The 17,955-nt window shown below is 54.9% G+C and overlaps 1 protein-coding gene across 1 annotated transcript in view; it reads left to right on the top strand.

Moving 5' to 3' along the window:
• The window catches only part of Ccdc85c (coiled-coil domain containing 85C), a 72,288-nt gene extending 54,425 nt beyond the window's left edge, over nucleotides 1-17,863 (top strand). The window contains exons 3-6 of the mRNA XM_038337893.1: nucleotides 9,021-9,128; nucleotides 13,557-13,652; nucleotides 14,284-14,382; nucleotides 15,049-17,863. Of these exons, the coding sequence (XP_038193821.1) occupies nucleotides 9,021-9,128; nucleotides 13,557-13,652; nucleotides 14,284-14,382; nucleotides 15,049-15,138 (393 nt within the window). The 3' untranslated portion in view covers nucleotides 15,139-17,863. The remainder of the gene's footprint in view (nucleotides 1-9,020; nucleotides 9,129-13,556; nucleotides 13,653-14,283; nucleotides 14,383-15,048) is intronic.
• The last annotated feature ends 92 nt before the right edge of the window (nucleotides 17,864-17,955 follow it).

Here is a 17,955-nt window from a genome sequence, read left to right on the forward strand (position 1 = left end):
CCTCTCAGGACAGGAGCAGCAGAAGAGAGAGGCAGAGAGGAGGGGAGAGACAGAGACAGGTAGAGAAGCAGAGAGAGAGAGAGAGAGAGAGAGAGAGAGAGAGAGAGAGAGAGAGAGAGACGCCCTTTTCAAGTCGAGGATGCTGCTCCCACTGTCATTTCCACAGGAAGTGTGCTCCACTGTCTAACAGAGAACAGCTCATGCTCCTGGTCCTGCAGGGATTGGGGTTGTGCTTGAACTTTTGTCTCTGTTATTAGGGCCACTTTGTCCCTGGGAACCTGTATCCCAGTTTCAAGTGTTGAACCAGGCCATGGAGTTGTGCTACAGATGAATGTGAAAGCCATGGAATAGCAGCCCTCCCTCCCTCCTTCCCTCCCTTCCTCTGGCAGCCATAGTCCCACAAGGAAGCCTTCCCCACCCACAGCTGTGTCTACGTCCCTCGGGTCCCCTGTGCAGGAGGCTGAGCCTTGAGGCCTGTGCAGCGTCCAGCACTGCCCAGGTCCCATCTCTCCATAGGGATTTGCCCTACGTTCTGACACTCCCATCTACACACCTTTTGGTGTGTCTGCACTTGCTCTGAGTATTCTTGGCCGCCCTGGGCTGTCATCTGTCTTTGGCAAATGCTATCCCGTCATGTTCTTTCCTGTGGATTCCCATCCCTACCCTCATATGACTGCCAATTGCTTGAGGAGTGGGCTGCAGAGCCTCAGTGGCCCCAACCTCGTCTCTAACACCTGGCACGGTTGAGCTGGGTGCCTGAGCCAGGGACACCCCCAGCCACTCTCCACCCAGTCTCCTAGGCCCTGAAGGGAGCTGATTCTCATCCAGGGGCGGGAAGATCGTCTTAATAAGGGTGGTTGCTATGTCAGGTAGCAAGAACAACATCTGTATAGACCGCCATGCTGTGGCTTGGGGCCGTGTTTGGGCATCTTGAGGAAGGAGGCAAGGAGACAGATGGTGATGACAGGAGTGTATCCGCCGTCCTCTCCTCGGCCTCTGGTGTGTGAATTCCATGTTTCTGTCATGAAATCATAGCCAATGGAAACCCCCAGCTCCTCGCAAAGCAGAGCAATTGCCCACTGGTGAGAAGCAGGAGTGAGGAATAATCTCAACTATAATGTAAGGTGATGTGTCCTTGGGGTTGGAGTGGGAGGCCAGAGAGTCTCGTGACTCCTACCCCCACTTCTCCCACCCCTCCCCCACAGCCTCTATTTAACTCTGAAATAGCTTTAATTAAAAATGTGCCAGGGTGTTCACAGGCTAAATTACCGTAGTGCAGTTCATATTTTCTTTCTCGTGTCGGCTTCAAAATTTCATCAACACAGCTGCTTCCTCCGAGATGATTCATCCCAGGCACCATGCACATTATTCTTGCTGCAGATCCTCTGTACCCAGCCGGGACCTGGGGTGGGGGCAGCGGTAATTGAAGCTGGGGCCTCCGGTTAGCCCCCTGCTGGGCTGATAAATGAAGCCTCCAGACCCGCCAAGAAGCCAGGCTCACAAAAGAGCAAGCGACCCTGGTGTTCTCTCACTGAGGCCAGAGGGCCCACTGTGGCTGCAGCTGCCGCTGGGGCTGTGGAGGGAGGCTGTGGTTCAGCCATATGGCCGGGAAGCACCCTTGCCCTCCTCTATTCCAAAACCTCCACGCTCTCCCACACAGTGCCAGGGACCACGGGGCTGCTAAGTGCAGCCCGTGATTTGTACCAGACACAGGTAGAGAAAGTGAAGCCTGGATGAGGGAGTGTTTCTGGCATGGAGGCCCAGTGAAGTGTCTTGGACTGCTGAGTTCCACATACCAGGGCCGGAGTTGGGGGTAGCACAGGCTACCAAGCTTTGTCTAAGACGCTGACCGTTGAAGATCAGGGTGCTAACAGGGCTGGTTCTCCTGAGCCCTCCCTCGGCTTGTTGCTGACTTGTCTCCCCATGTTCCTCATACTTTTCTGTCTTTGACTTAATTGTTCTTTCACAAGGACACCATTCACTTTGGATGAGGGCTCACCCTAATGACCTTACTTTAACCTGTTCACCCCTATGAAGACCTCCACCTCAAAAGGGGTGCTATCCTAAGGTTAGGGCAGGGAGGTTAGGACTTAACCACATGAGTGGAGGGGCAGTTTGACACATTGTGTGGCATTTGCCTCCTGTGAACCATCAGGAAGTGGGTCTGAGCACTGGGTGGATCTGAGTTCAAGCCATTTCTGTCCCATTGTTAACCTGTGGCTTCAGACAAAACTCTTGTCTTTTGTGCCTTAGTTTCCTCCCTGTGAGTCAGGAAAGATGGTGACACCAAACAGTGCCTGGTGTGGCTCTGGAAGCACTCCTGGGTGGGTGGGCCTTATCTCTCCGCCTTTTCATTATCCCAAGTGTCCCCAGCTGTGTTGTCATGACTGATAACCTCTACCCGACCCTGCATGAAGTGTTACCTGTTGTCCTTTTCTGGGTTTGGAAGAGGCCTTTGGTTAGGAACCATCTACCACCATCCGAAACCTTTGTTGAAGCCTCACGGTTTTTGTTCTCACATTCCTGAGGAGAGTGGGGCTGCCCCATCATGTGTCCCTCTAAAGCCATTGCTTTTTTTTTGTTTTTGTTTTTGTTTTTTTGTTTTTTTGTTTTTTGAGGCAGGGTTTCTATGTGTAACAATCCTAGTTGTCCTGGAACTCTCTCTGGAGACCAGGCTAGCCTCAAACTCACAGAGATCCGTCTGCCTCTGCCTCCCAAGTGCTGGGCTAAAAGCATGCCTCCACCCCACCCAGCTTCTTGCTGCCTTTCTATGGTGGCAGTTTAGCTGGCTGGCGTCTGCTGTGGTGCACTGACTTCTCACGGATCTCGGGGTACTTCTGGTGTGCCCCCGTGATGTCTGGGCTGGCATTTTGCCTCCTGCCTGAGCAGTGCAGTGCCATGGCTCTGGAGGACTTGAGATGCTGTTTAGCAAGGACCTGAGTCTTTCTGGCTGCTCCTTGCTAGGGACCTCGTTGTCTAGCAGAAGGGCAGGGCATCCACGTGGCCCGGTGAGGGTCCAAGCATTTTGCTCTGTGCTTCAGCAGTGAAGGCTTAGGGAGCATCTACCTGGAGTCATGCTGAACAGAACCTAAAGACGGCTAACTAGTGCCACCTATCTGTCGGAGGGCACTGGGCAGCTGGTGTAACCTCTCTGCCTCAGTTTCCTTATCTGTGAAACAAGGCCACGGATTTACCTGCCACCTGTGTCACTCAGAGAGTTAAAAGGCAGTTGTGGAAAACACAGATGTGGGCCAGCTGGTAGTGAGAGCCATGTTGGGAGCCACTCTACAGCCTTGTGAGTCCCTGCCTGGCTGCAGGGAATGTATAGCAAGCTGTGGCCCAGGGAGTTGGTTCACACCCATCTATGGTGGGCTTTTCACACTCAGTCTGCATCCCTCCAGATGTCCCCTCCCCCACCTCCTCCAGCCCATCTCTTTCTCATCTCAGTGAACCAACAGAGGACCTGGAAGGGTGTGATAGTCCCTGGGCGGGGCGGGGCGAGGGAGCCACTCTGTCACAGGCCCCATGGTCTGGCTGGTCCCTCTGCCTGGTCTGACAGTGGGATGTGGAGTATGAAATTGACTTGGGGGTAGGGGAGGTGGAGTCAGCTGGGTGCAGTGACTTTTCTACCTGATCTAGTGCCAATGCTAAGGGCCCCCAGCCAAAGCCACTGCTCAAAGAAAGCTGATCCAGTTGGCATTTCTGGGTGTCTCCCACCGGCCTCTCAGAACTGACTGGGGCTTTGGGGATGCCCTTAGGCCCTGAAGAGGCTGCTTTCCCTCGGAAGGGTATTTGAGCTTTAGGATGGGACCATGCTCACCCTTGTCTCAAACATCGAGTGGGTTTTTAGCATCCTCTATTCTGGCCCTGCGTTTGTTAAAACTACCTGGCACAGCTAAGAGCTTACGGCTTTAGTCAGTCCCTGTCCCGGGAAGGGACTGGGCAGATGGCATAGACTGGCAGGGTGATGCTGTTTTCTTTCCTTCCAGCTGCCCCGCCCCTATGGCCGCCAGAGAAGCCGGCTCCAGGTAGAGCTGCTGGGGGAGAAGGGTTTGCAGTGGCTCTGAGGGGCAGGAGGGCTGCTAAGTGCTGTGTGCTGTGTCTGCTGTGTCTCCTCTCCACATTCATCCTTTCCCTGGGCGCCAACCGCCTCCAGAATGTCCTAGTCCTCCCTGGAGATTCTTTTTACACCTGCCCCTTCTGAGCTAGCATCAGCTCCTGCTTTGCCGTGTAACAGTGAGTCCTGCAGTGGTATCCCTTGGCCAGCCTTTCTCACTGGCCTGTCATTGGATGTCCTGAGCCTGTGTGCTGGTGGGAATATCATATCCTTCTCCTGACCTCCCCCCACTCCTTCTTCTGACACCACCCCATCACCATCCCAGTTCTGCAGCAGGACACTTGAAGTGCAGGGCTGGAGGAGGCTACGCCAGTGAATGGGGGAGCAAAGGTCTGGTCAACACAGTTGTGGCTACCCCGGAGGTAAAGGTCACGGGTCAAATCTCAGCCCATCGACACCGGGCTGGGACTGTACATAATATTTGGTTCTTTGAGCCTATGTGAGCAGCTTTGTGGGAGACTCCCTGGAAGACCTCTTTCCCGAGCTTTTAGGCCTTCAGTGACTTTGCCCCTGTCTCCTTCCCTCAGTTCTGAGCTGCCTGCCCCACAGTTCCTGTCCGGGAGGCCTTGCACTACTCTGGTCCAAGTTCCGGTTCTGTGGACACATGGGCCTGGTGGCTCTTTGTTATGGAGATGGTCCTGCTCATTGTTGGAGGTTTAGAAGCCACCCTGGCTTGTACTCACCACAAAGTTGTGGCAACCAAAGATATCAGACTTCTCCAGATGTCCTCAGGGGCAGTCATACCAGTTGAGAACCACTGATCAGTAGCAATGTGACTACATGCCAGGCCCTGGGCCTGGGGCTGCCTGGCCATGTCAGCCAGGCCATTACAAAGTGTCCAGGTTCTACATCAACTGACATCTGCAATGGAGTGCCATTTATATCGGCCCCCCAAATCCTCCTGCTCTCCTCTATGGGGTCTGAGTGGCCGGACTGGTGCGATGCATGCCCTGAAGTGCCCGTAGGCTCTGGCAGAGGCCAGTTGTCCTTGGAGACTGCTCTTATTTCCTTCCTCTCCCTGTGAGCTCCCACATTGGGAATTCCACCCAACACAAGTAACAACCTGGATTATGGTAGGTTTTGCTGTGGATTAGGCCCACTGAGCCCAGGTCAGTCTGTGGCCCTGGCTGCCCTGGTAGGATAACAGCTTCCTAGAGGCCTGTGTTCTGCCTGCCCTGCAGTCCTCCCTCTGCCTACCCCTGAAGTCCTCCCTCTGCTTGCCCTGCTGTCCTCCCTCTGCCTGCCCCGCTGTCCTCCCTCTGCGGCCTGCAGTTAGTCCTGGCCTGCAGTTAGTCCTCCCTCTGTTTCCAGCCCGGCCAGTGAGATGGTGAGCTGTTTGTTTCCCTAGGTGGAGTGACACTTGCAGGCTGCTGAGGCTCCAAGTGTATTATTCAGATTACCCAGGTCACTAATTACGCTTTGGTGACCAATCCCACAATCTTCCTCCTTACGCCAAAGACTATAGAGGAAGGTCATCAGACCTGGGAGGCAGGCCCTTGGGTGGGTGGGACTAGGAGAGTACAAAGTGGTACCTGAGCTCCCCGTGGAGCCCCACCCATAGCCTGGAGGACCTGGGTAGGTCTCCTCTCCAGTCCTGCACTCAGCCCTGGCAGGGAGAGTGATAATGCCTGGAGCAGTGGCCTTCTCCCACCTCCAAGATAGAAGCAGGGTCTTTCTCAGCTGCAGTGAAAAGTGGCCCCTTCAAGGGAGCCACCCTGGGTTCTGGCCGTGTTTCACTGTGTGCTCAAGTTCTCCAGGACGTGTTCAGTGTCCTGGAGGCTGCTAGGGAATGAGGCGTCTGCAGGGGACCCCATGCCCTATGAAAAGCCCAGCTTCGCACAGCAGCTGCACAGCAGGCTTGCACACCAGGCTTGCACAGCAGACTTGCACACCAGGCGTGGGCTCTAGGTCCTTGGTGGGTCCTGTAGCTCTTTTCCTGGTTGTTCTTGGATCAGCAAGAGACTCCGGGCCTTCAGGATTCCACTCCAGGCCTGGCTGCATCCATGTGGCATGGTGTCATGCCTCCTTCTTGGTCTGTCCTCTCCAAGTGCCTTGTGAACACACGAGTGCTGCCTAGAGATGGTACATCTTAGGGAATGAAATTTTGGAGTAGGGAGATGTGAGCCATGTTCCCTCCAGCACAGCCCCGGAAGGGGGGGGGTCCCTGTACAGCCTCTGGCCACTCGCCTTCTCCAGCAAGGAATCTTGGGAGGATGGGCCATGGGATTGGCAGCCTCCTTGTCTCTACACCCACCCCCCCCACCCCCCCACCCCCCGCCGACAATGCTTGCCAGGGTTTCTCCAGCACGACCCTAGTGGGGCTCACTTCCCAAAGGCTCTACATGCAGAGATTCCTGGGACTAGGAAGGCACTGGAGCCTGGGAGTATCAAGGCCCAGTTGGGTGCAGTGGGGTAGCCAGAGGTTACATGGCAAGGCTTTCCCAGGCCCTGAGAGGTGGCTTTAGGTGATGTTGTTGGGTAAGAAGCCAGAACTGCCTTCCACTCTGAGGTCGCAGTGCAAAGGAACCCTGCAGCCTCCTGGGTCTCCTCGCTCCTAGTTCAGAATTCTCATGCTGCCCCTCAGAAGTCTTAGGAGTAGGGCAAAAGGGGGCATGCTGGCCTTGTATGCTCAGAAAAGAGGGAGGGGCATAGAGTTAGCTGCTCCAACTGCAGGGGACTTGTGAGTCTTCCTGTAGTCCTGAGAAGGCTCAGGGAGATTCAGCCTCCCCTCTACCCGCTAGGATGTCAGGGCAAGCGACTTCCTGGAAGGCCTTTAGTTCAACCATGGCAAATGCCGTGCACCCCAAGGCGGCTGCAGCCCCCGCCTCCCCTCTGAGATGAAAACAGGAATTTCATTCTGCCCAGGGATCTAGGCGGCAACTAGCAGTGTTTTTAATTTGGAGTTAAGTGCGGCCGTGGTTACTCATTTGATGCGTCATTGGTCACATTGCCCCTTAATGAGAGATTGTGTGTGCGTTTTCCTGCCTGGCTCTGTGGCTTGCTAATAAAGTCTTGCGCACATGCAAATATTTATAGATGCTCACCCAAAGTAGGGGTGGGGAGTTGTGTGCTGCTAATTGGAAACCCCCACCCTACCCAAGGAAATTACCCAGGAAGCTGTGGGGAATGGGGGGTCGGAGGGGAGGAAACCTTAGTACTTTACAGTGCTTGACTGCCTAGGAGCCTCGGATTGAGGGCCAGAGAAGCTGTGGGCAAGAAGGCCCAGCCCAGGCATAACCCTGTGTGTGGGTCAGGACAGGACAGGGCAGGTCCTGCCATCCTGATCCTGGGCTGGCGGAAAAGAGCCCAGGCTACAATCGGTTGCCGTTCCTGGGTCTGTGGCCAAGTGGGATGTCACTGTGTTCTCTACTGGCTGGCAACCTGCCTTTGTCTTTATTTTGTCCAGCAAATAAAGGTGGAAAGGTGGCAGGGCTGTTTTCATGTCTCCACAGAACAGCCTCAGCAGGCAGGTCCTGTGAGGAGGACCCATGGGTGTTTTTTATGTGTGGGCATTCAGAGCTCATGAGAACTTCGAAGGTGTTCTCTGCTGGAGAGTGTTTTGTGGTCATAGAGAGCTGGCTGTGGTCTTGTTTATGGTTTTGAATGGAGCTGGGGTAACCCCATAGGGAGGCATGGTGGCCATGGAAGGGGGTCACTCATGGTGGGGTTAAGGAGTACCGGGTACTTTGGGTCCAGTCTCTTTTCTTGAGACCTAGTCTCAGGGCACTGCTCTAGATCTGGCCCTTGTGGTCTCTAATGCCCTGGGCTGGCCTCCGCAAGTCCACGGCCCGGGTACCACAGTTCTGCTTTTACAAGGTCTTTTGGGAGACCTCTTTGCAGATGCTGCTGCTGGGGCCATGCCTATTGTAACAGCCATGTGGTGTTACCTCAGGAGGCTTCTCGTGAATTTGGGTCATACCCAAGGCTGAGGAAACAGCCCAACCCTCTGCCCCTGCTCCCTGGCCCAACAAATCCCCGTATACCCCCTGTTGCCCAGTTGACAGACTTCTTTTGACTGGACTCTGGGCTCTCCAGGTTGGGGGTGATACAGTGGGGGAGTGATTATCCCAACTTTTTGTCTGGTGGTCTGGACACTTCTGTCTTTGAGCTTTCCTTGTTTCCACCTGTAGGTGGCAAAGGCTAGCAGCTCTGGCAGTCAGACGGTGGGAGGTCTGAGAAATGGGGGCTAGGCCCTGTGACTGGCAGGAGGCCAGCAGTGGAATGTGGGGATCCCTCCCAGGCTGGATGAGCAGGCTGCTGGGTGGGAGGAGGGACCCCTTTTATATGGCTGCTGTCCCTTCCTGTCAGCCAGCTTGGCTTCCTCCCTTTCTGGTTTGTTTGGGGAACTCAGCAGCCTGCTGATTTATGGACATTCCTCTGCAGTTTTTATCTGCTCCCTCCTCTCCTTTGAAGTCTTGGTGGCTTAGGAAGGAAGGAAGGAAGGCTGTCTTCTGTGGGGCTGGACCTAGAAGGCAGACAGTCTGGACCAAACCTTGTCAGCTATGAGGTTTCCCTGGCCCTTAGGGACTCTGTCTCCTGGTCTTGGGTCACTAGCCTGACTTGTGGGGAGCTACCTTAGGTCAGCACACGTGTGTGCCCATCCTCCCTCCTTCTTCCCATTGCCCTTTCAGGCACTGGTGTGCACTGGTTCCTGTGGATTCAGAGGGCCAACACCCAGGCCTACTTTGGGATGAGTGGGAGAGGGGGTTGTCTAACTGATGGTGGAGGCAGCCTGTGAGTTGTGTTAAGGTATCCAGGAGGGGGTGCTTGAGCAGACAGGTCACTGTACAGAGGACGACATGCTTACTAAGAGCAGGGCCTGGGTCAGGACAAGGTCTTGGCATGGAGGGCCTTGACCCCTCCACCATCCCTGGATCTGACTCTGCCTCCCCTTCCCTTGCAGCAGGCAGGCTCTGGAGAGTTCCGGACTCTGCGGAAAGGTTTCTCTCCATACCACTCAGAATCCCAGCTTTCATCCCTGCCTCCCTCCTACCAGGAAGTCCTGCAGAACGTAAGTGTCCCTGATCCAGAACTCTTACAATTGCTTGGAGTGGCCCTTGTGTGGCTAAGCCCCAGTCATGTCTAGGACAGCCATGGGCAAAAGCCTGGGCTTGGACTGCCAGCCCCCGAGTGACCTTTCTTACTCTCCACCCTCCTGGGGCAGGGACTCTGGGCTCCTGCATCCTTAGAACCTTATGGGGAGCCAGTGAGGAGGAGAGAAGTGCACCCTTGGGTAGGTGATATCGCTAGATTTTAAGGGCAGTGTCTGATGGCCATGGCAGGCGCTGTCTGGCCCAACACTGTGTGAGTTTGTAGCAGAGAGAGGAAGCCTGCTGGCCTGAGATTTAGGGTTGGGGTCCATACCTCGGCTTTGGAGCTGAGGGATGAAGCCTCTTAAGTTGATGGGCTCTGCCCTGAGACCACCACAGGCCTACAGGATTATCTGCTGCATGATTACCTGGGCTCTGACCTGCCTCGGATGCCAGCTCTCAGTAAGTGACCAACCATTTATGGGTCACACTGTGGGCAGGCATGTCTGTCACCCCTGTGTGACTGCAGAGAGGGTTATGGGATGCCTTGGAGTTGCCATTCTTACCTGCTCCGTGGGACAGTGAGGACCCCCACCTTGCTGAGTCCCTGTGGCTGGTCACACACTTCACGCCTGCGTGCCAGGCTCTTCCAGTATGGACATCTAGAGGGACTCCAGGCAGTGTGTAGATCCCGTCCCTGCCCTGTCTTCCCCTATGATGACCAGCAAGGTTGGCCTTGGCCTCGGTGGGTCACAGCGCTGGCACAAGAGGGCTCATGCTACTGCCAGCAACCATCCACTGTAGTTTCTCTGTCGAAGCCTGGCTGCCTTCTCCACCTGTTGACATTGTGCGGGCTGCCAAGCCCACTGACTGCAGATAATCCAAATATTCATCCAGGAGCCCCATGGCCAAACGACGCTCTAATTGCTTCATGATGAGGGACTCAGCGCACTCAGTGATGCTGAACGGTCTTCAGACCGCCTGCACCTGTGAAGTGCAGCGCTGGCTCTGGTGATGGGCCAGCCTTCCAGGTGACAGCCCACTTCTCACAGCCTCTAGAGGACACACACGCCCCAGGCTTCAGCAGCGCTGACAGAAGTCTAGTGGAGTGAGAGAAGGTTCTAGAAGGCCTCGTGGTGGAGGCCATGGGTGGGGGGGATTCTGTGTCTCACCCCACAAGGGGGGCTGTCATATAGCCCTGGGGAGAGGAAGTGGGCCTTCTGGGGCTCTAGTGGATTACAGGACCTCTTGGTCAAAGGCATACTGGTGTCCAAATGGGCCTGGAGGTCAGGGGTCAGTGTGGTGTTGTGGATCGGCGGATATCTCTGTTCCATGGGCTCTATGAACTTAAGACCTTCAGATCATCTTTGTTTAGGATAGTGATCCAAGGAGCAGAGGGCAGGGGGAGCTGAGGTGACAGGCAGGCCTTTAGGGTGGAAGGCCCTGTGGATGCCAGCCATAGCAGTTACTGGAGCTACTGAAGGCTCAGAGCTCAAGGCTGTGGGCCTGATTGGCCACCTTGACCCTCAGCGCTGGCACTGTTGGGTCGCTGCCTCCTCTGTCCTGGGGTCAGTCTCTTTAAGGTGCATAGGGCTCAACAGGGCAACAAGGTCAAACCCTAAAAGTCCCCAGGTAAAAAGACTGCCAGCCTAGGGAGGAGGTGGTTTGTAATCCCAGCTTCCTGACAGGAGCAGTCAGGCTTGGACAGGTGTCTTGGGAAAAGCTGGTCTCTACACTTTCAGTACCAACTCTGGGGTGGCAGAGACCCATGTGCCAGGTTCACGTACACCAACTGACTCTGGCAAGCTCACATCCTCATCTGTGAGAGGGGTTTGTTTTATCACTCGGGATTGATCTGCCCAGTGCAGGTGCTTGGTGATGGGGAGGCCTTGGAGGGCCCGCATGATGCTAACCCCAATGCATTAGTCACTCTTAGTCAGTCTTTAAATGTTGAGCAATGGCCATTACCCTTTTCAGAGCCCCATGTCCTGCCCTCTCCAATGCCCGCTGCTTGGGTGAGTTGAGCCAGGAGGGCTGGACTGCGCAGCAATCTGTCCACCTGTCTCCTGCATTTCTTTTGCAGCTGCTTCCTGGAGGGGCCCATAGCAGTCAGTTAGAAACAGGTACAGATGAGGATGGACGCTGGTGGCATCAGCGTGAACTAGGATTTATGGTTGTCCCTGGGACAGGGTGGCAGTATCCACCTAGGACGAGGTGCTGGGACCAGACCTCTTTTTATTCATTTGGCTGGCACCCTCTGCTGGCCAGTGGGGGAAGTGTGAACTCTGCTCTAGTCCAGCCTATCTTGGGCTGCAGTTCTGTGGGTAATACATCCCCAACCTACTTACTCCCTTTCCCTGTTTGTTTTCCTATTTACCAGTCAGGCAGCCTGGACTAGAGTTCGAGATACACCCACTGGGCATTTTCCAGGGTTTTGTATGCTTCCTGGGACATAGGACCCTTTCTCTTATCCAAGGGAGGAAACAGGCTCAGAGCAGGCTAAGGCATGAATCAAGTGTCAGTTAAAGGGACCGTGTCCAACGCTGACTTTCCTAGATTCTGAGCCTTTTTGGGGCAGAGACCCCATGCCTGTTCTGGAACCAGTTGGTGAAACAGGAGCAGATCAGCCTGTGAGGCCCTAGGGATCATCTATGCCAGGTGGCCCGAGGAAAATGGACTCAGTGGACAGGCGTCAGTGGAAGACTCTGGGCATAAGGACAACCTCAAGGCCGCTACTGGGCTTGTATGATGGCCATGGCTGGACAAGATTCAGTCCTCTTTTCTCAGCTTCTCTGATTGTTGGGAGGAATCTTTAGGGTTCGTGTCTTGCAGAGTGAGTAGCTTTGTTTTGAACCTGATCCCCAGGTGCCAGGGTACAGCCGTCTAGTGCTGTGGATCCCCAGGTGCCAGGGTACAGCCGTCTAGTGCTCTGGATCCCCAGGGGCCAGGGTACAGCTGTCTAGTACTCTGGATCCCCAGGCATCAGGTACAGCCGTCCAGTGCTGTGGATCCCCAAGGGCCAGGGTACAGCTGTCTAGTACTCTGGATCCCCAGGCGTCAGGTACAGCCGTCTAGTGCTGTGGATCCCCAGCTGCCAGGGTACAGCCGTCCAGTGCTCTGGATCCCCAGGGGCTAGGGTAAAGCCGTCTAGTGCTCTGGTTGTAGAACACTCCCTCCCCACTTGCTCCTGGGGCACCTCTTGGAGTTTTCTTATTGCCCAAGGCAGAAGCTCTGACCTTGCTCAGGACCAGCAGGGAGGGAGGGAAGCTGGAGGGAGGCTGGGCCAAGTACTCTAGCAGCCAGCTTTCTGAGGCCCCTCCTGGCCCAGACTGATCTGTCTTCTACTCTTACCTTTGAACATGTGGACAGTGGCCAATTCACCACTCGGGGCAAGGACTGGGTCAAGGGCAAGGACTGGGAGCAGAACTTGGGGGGAATGGGTGGGCTTTGAACTTGGACAGGGAGGTTTGAGCCTGGCCCTTCCTCAACTGGCTGAGTAATGTGAATCTTTGTCTGGCTCTCTTGAAATAGCAATGCCTCATCTGAAGAACATCATGCATGGCCTACCCCCACTGCCCGCCCCTATATACAGGGTCTTCCCTCCAACATACAGGGCCTTCTCCCCATATAGAGGGTCTCCCCCACACATACAGGGTCTAACCCCCACATACAGGGTCTTCTCTCCCCTATATACAGGGTCTTCTCCTTCCACACACAGGATCTTCCCCCCACATACAGGGTCTTCCCCCCAACATACAGGGTTTTCTCCCCATATACAGTCTTCTCCCAACATACAGGGTCTTCTCCCCATATACAGGGTCTTCTCTCCCCTATATACAGGGTCTTCTCCTTCCACACACAGGGTCTTCCCCCCACATACAGGATCTTCCCCCCCACATACAGGATCTTCCCCCCCACATACAGGGTCTTCCCCCCAACATACAGGGTCTTCCCCCCACATACAGGGTTTTCTCTCCACATACAGGGTCTTCCCCCCACATACAGGATCTCCTCCCTCCACATAACAGGGTCTTCACCCCCCACACACATATACAGTGTCTTTCCCCACATTCAGGGTCTTCTCCCTCCACATACAGGGTCTTTCACCCCCACATACAGGATTCTTCCCCCCCCCCCCATACAGAGTTTCCCCCACACACTTTTGGCTCTGTAAGCCACCATACAATCTGCAGAATAGGTGTGTCCAGGAAGCATGGGACTAGCCAGGCAAAGGTCAGCTCCAGGATGCTCAGCTCTCACCCACGCCTCTTCTCCACCCTCGTCCTTCCAGCCCCCCGCCCCTGTCTCTTGTCTGGGTGTTGGTTCTATGTAACCCAAACTGGCATTTACCCCAGTGACAGGCATCTGGGACCCAACCAGGGGGCTCACATGTGCCATTCTTTCCACAGGGCCCAGCCTGCCCTGTACCTGAGCTGCCCTCACCCCCTCCCACTGTCTACAGTTCTGCAGGACAGAAGCCCGAGGCTGTTGTGCATGCCATGAAGGTAAAATACACTGCTTGCCCCTCCTGAGCACACAGTAGGACTGTGGGATCATGGCGCCTTTCTCTACAAGTGCTTTATCTCCAAGCTCAGGGCACTTAGTGGGAGTGAGGGACTGTGTCTCTTGGTGGCTGGGGGCACACGGTTGCCTGGAGCACCATGGGACTTACACTGGATGTGGTCATGAGTGTGTCAATTGTCTGCTCAGCCCGAGGTGTTGCAGCTGGGGAGACTGACAAGCATTCTCCTAAGGCCAGAGAGAGGCCTGGGGTGGGAGTGAGGCTAGAAGCGGAGGTCCAGGCTAACCTTGTGCCTCTAGGTACAAGCAGGCAGGTTTCAGGAGACTCTAGTGTCTGGAGTGGGCTTGCATACCTAAACACAGCAGCACTTCAGGGTTCTCCTGTCTTTCTGTATGTATATCACGGTTGTCACCCACACATGTGCATGGGTACTCAGTCTTATTGGGTGCTAGCAGAAACTGCCATGTCCCGCAAGGCTGGGTACGGGCTGTCACATCCTTTTGTGGCTCGTGAAGGAAGACCACCTGAAGTCCCTGTCCAGCCTCCCTGGTTCCTTTAGTGGCTCCTTGTTGGCATCCACCTGTCTCTTGAGGCTGTGACATTTGTTTCCTCAGGTTCTAGAAGTACACGAGAACCTTGACCGGCAGCTTCAGGACAGCTGTGAGGAAGACCTGAGCGAGAAGGAGAAGGCCATCGTTCGAGAGATGTGCAACGTGAGGCGCTTCCCGGGTCGGGGCCGGGGCCAGGGCCGGGGCCGCTATGGCTGGGGGAAGATGACCGGCTCTGGGAATCCTGGTTCATTACCACTTACCATACTTCCCCTTTGGAGAGGCCCCTGACCCCTCACCAGATCTGTCCCTTCCCAGTAGTGCCATGCCTGGGTTTATTATACAGAGCCTGGGTTCTAGTCTTCATTCCAATTGTGGGGCCCTGTTTCCACTTGGTGGCCTCTGGCCTTGAAGTTAATGCTCAGACCTGGCCATTCAAGGGAGCACTCTATCCTGTGGGAGAGAGAGCCTTGTCTTCAACTCCCAACTACCACTTGTCATCTTCATTGGACCCTCACAGAAGTCACTAGGACAGGCTCTGAACCTGGAGTCTAGGCGGGGTGAAATACCCAGAGGTGTACCTCATATTGTTTCCTGAGTCTATGGACCCCACTGGACATCTGAAAAGATGAGCTCACACCCAGCAGTGGCCTGCTTAGGGGTCAGGCATAACGGTGATGGTGGGCACCACTACCTTCCTGTGGCCTCAGCTGCATGGCTCTGAAGACGTGGGCGATTTTGCAGGGTGGTAAGGCAGTAGGTATGTGAGGCCCGTGAGTAGGATTGGGGTGAGCCCTCCACCCCCACTTAACACTGTGTGCCTCCTCACAGGTGGTCTGGAGGAAACTGGGAGATGCCGCCAGCACCAAGCCCTCCATCCGGCAGCACCTGTCTGGTAACCAGTTCAAGGGGCCTTTGTAGGGCCATTCCTCCATGGATGTGGACTGGCCCTGCCTGGAGTCTGAGGCCCTAGACCTGGTAGAAACTCTGGCCCAGCCACTGTCTTTCTCTGTGGTGAATTGTACATAGGACATGGCCCACCCTGGCTACCCTGGTGTGACACTGACAGCCAGGCCTCCACCTCCTGCCTCCCTCACCAGCAAACCTTGGGAAGACGAGAAGCCACAGGCTGTTTGCTGCAGCAGAGTGGTCAGGCAGCCTGGCTCCCTGTTTGAGCTCCGTGTTCCACTCGCAAGACTGTCTGGGGCTGTCCTGCTCTTGGTGGATGCTCCTCATCAAGCCTTCTACCCTGGCTGTCCCTCACACTGGACAGAAGCCACCAGAGCTTGAATCGTGACACAGGTGGCACTTTTCTGCTACCCTGCCATAGCCAGGACCCTGGGTTGTGGAGCGCTGGCTCCCATGTGTCCATGGCTGGCTGGGAGCTCAGGGTTCCATGCCACCCCGGTGCCAGCTGCTGCTTATTAGCACTCAACCCCTCGGCAATGTCTCCCTGCCCATGCCAGGTGTAGCCATCTCTTAGGTCTCTCCTCCAAGTTTCGTTTTCTGGTTTACAGCAACATAGGAAGTCCTGGAGAGTGTCTAGGATGAGCTCAGCGTTCTCTCTGGATAGGAAGAACTGGGCCATGGCACTGGGTCACTGTCGGTGTAGCCTCTCCCGGGTGCACCCTGGGTCACTGTGGCTGGAGCTGCAGGAGCTGCCCCTGATGAGTTTTCCTTGGGAAGGAAGGGGCATGACCTGGTTCTGGCTTTAATTTACTGTGTGGCCTTCAGAAAGTCACTCAGCTTCTCCAGGCCCCTAGTGAAAAGATGGGCTGCGGCTCCATTTCACTCTGCTCACTCCAGAAGACACCCGCTTCCGTGGGCTTCTGTCCCCTCTCACAGCTGACGAGCTCATGCGTGACCTACTGGGAACATGTTAGGTGGGCAGAACAGTGGCTAGCTGTCCCTGCACAGGTCACCTCTCTGAGCCCCAGTCCTTCCCTACAGGGACCCACCCGGGGGTTCAAATAAGTGCTTCAGTGTGCACGATCATGCCTCAGACGGCAAAGCATGACAGATAGGGATGGTTTCTACCTTGGTGTGAGGAAAATGAGGAAGTGGGTGCTTTTGTGAAATATATAGATGATATCTCAAGACCTGCAGGAGGACTAGGCCCTGCTGCTGGCCTCACCCGTGCCAGGTATTTACTTCCTCACTCAATGGTACTTTCGAGCCCATGCAGCAAGCACTTGAGCCCAAAGAGCTTGTCCTCGCCTCAAGCAGGTCTCCTTCAGGTCCCATCCACACCCTGTGAGCTAAGGGGACCGGCTAAGAAAGTGGTAGCATCTTCCCTCCCAACCAAGGCCTCATGACCCCTTGGGCTGTTCCCACCACCTCTGCTGCCCGCACCCTTGGGTCCCACGCTCTCAGGGGAAAGGCCCATGGCCCTCAGTGTGCCCAGGGAGTGTTGCACAAGGGCAGTAGGGAACAGGTCTGCCGCTCTGGCTGTGGGGCACTGGGAAGCTTTTTCTAGAAATGCTGATGTCTGGTCAAGTGTTTAACTTGTTGGTACCCACCTGCTGGCCCTGGTACTGGGTGATTTCTGCTAAGTAGGTTGCTGGGCAGTCAAGACCCTTACAGGTTCTTTGAGGCCAAGGAATCCCAGAATAATGCAGAGGTGTATGGGTCCACCCAAGGTGGGAGCCTCATCCGGGAGTCCCAGGAAATCACATTTGTATCAGGATGGCTTAGCCACCACTGACATAAGCAATAAGTAAGGACTCCTGGAATCTTTAGTTTGGCTAAGAAAGAAAAGCCTAGAAGCTACCTATCCCTTCTGGAGAGGTGTGACCCCATCCATAATGCTGCAGAGACATCACGGGGACTCAAAGAACATAAATCTTTGAGGACCTGTCCTTCCGCAGGGTGGAGCAAGCTAGGCCCTTTCAGCAGTGGGCTAGCTCTCTAAGGACAGTCTGTGTCATATCTCAAACCTAACAGCAAGGAGGGGCTAGCAGCAACCCGGGAGCCCTGGGCTGGGGAGGGCAGGTGGTCTTCCGGGACCACCCCCTTTCTGGAGCTTTAGCTTTTGCAATGCCGACTCTCCATCTCAAGCTCACAAGATGCTTGCACTGGCTCCACCTCCCACTGTGACGGAGGTCACCGGGCTCCTTCCAGGTGGCCTCGCCTACCCTGGAGTCAGAATCTGCTGAGCACACTTTCATTTGCGTTAAACAGCCACAAGCCAGTGTTTTCAAGACAAAGTGACCTTTCATTTTTCTTTCTTGAAACTTGAGAGGATGTGAGATACATACTACTGATTTTTTTTTTTTTTTAAAGAAACAAACTAAATGCATGGCTGCAGAGTGGCAGAGGTGTCTATTTTCATACTGTGGGGGGAAAGTGCTGCTTTGGGGAGGGGCTGGAACGCCTGGTTCCTGCCCTGGGCCAGTATTCTGTAGTTGATGGTGGTGAGATCTGCAGCTGCCCCCTCCTGCCCTGGCTGTGTACAGAGCTGGAGCCTGTGGACTTTGGCTGTTTCTACCTTCTATTGAACCACTTTGATTTGTGGAGAAAAAAGAAATAGAACTTTTGATAGTGTGGTAAAAGCATTGATCTGAACTATTTTAGTAAAAGGAGTAACAAATAAGATTGTGACAGTGTCTATTTGAACTAGATAATAAAGGCCTCTGTGAGCCTGCGAGCTGGGTGTGTGCTGCCTGTCTGTGTGCGCCGATGGCCTACAGCCGACATTGAAGACCACTCTTGGTTACTTCCAGGCCAGGAATGGGAGGG

Source organism: Arvicola amphibius, chromosome 7 (assembly GCF_903992535.2).
Source record: "Arvicola amphibius chromosome 7, mArvAmp1.2, whole genome shotgun sequence".
In the NCBI taxonomy this organism is placed as follows: Eukaryota; Metazoa; Chordata; class Mammalia; order Rodentia; family Cricetidae; genus Arvicola; species Arvicola amphibius.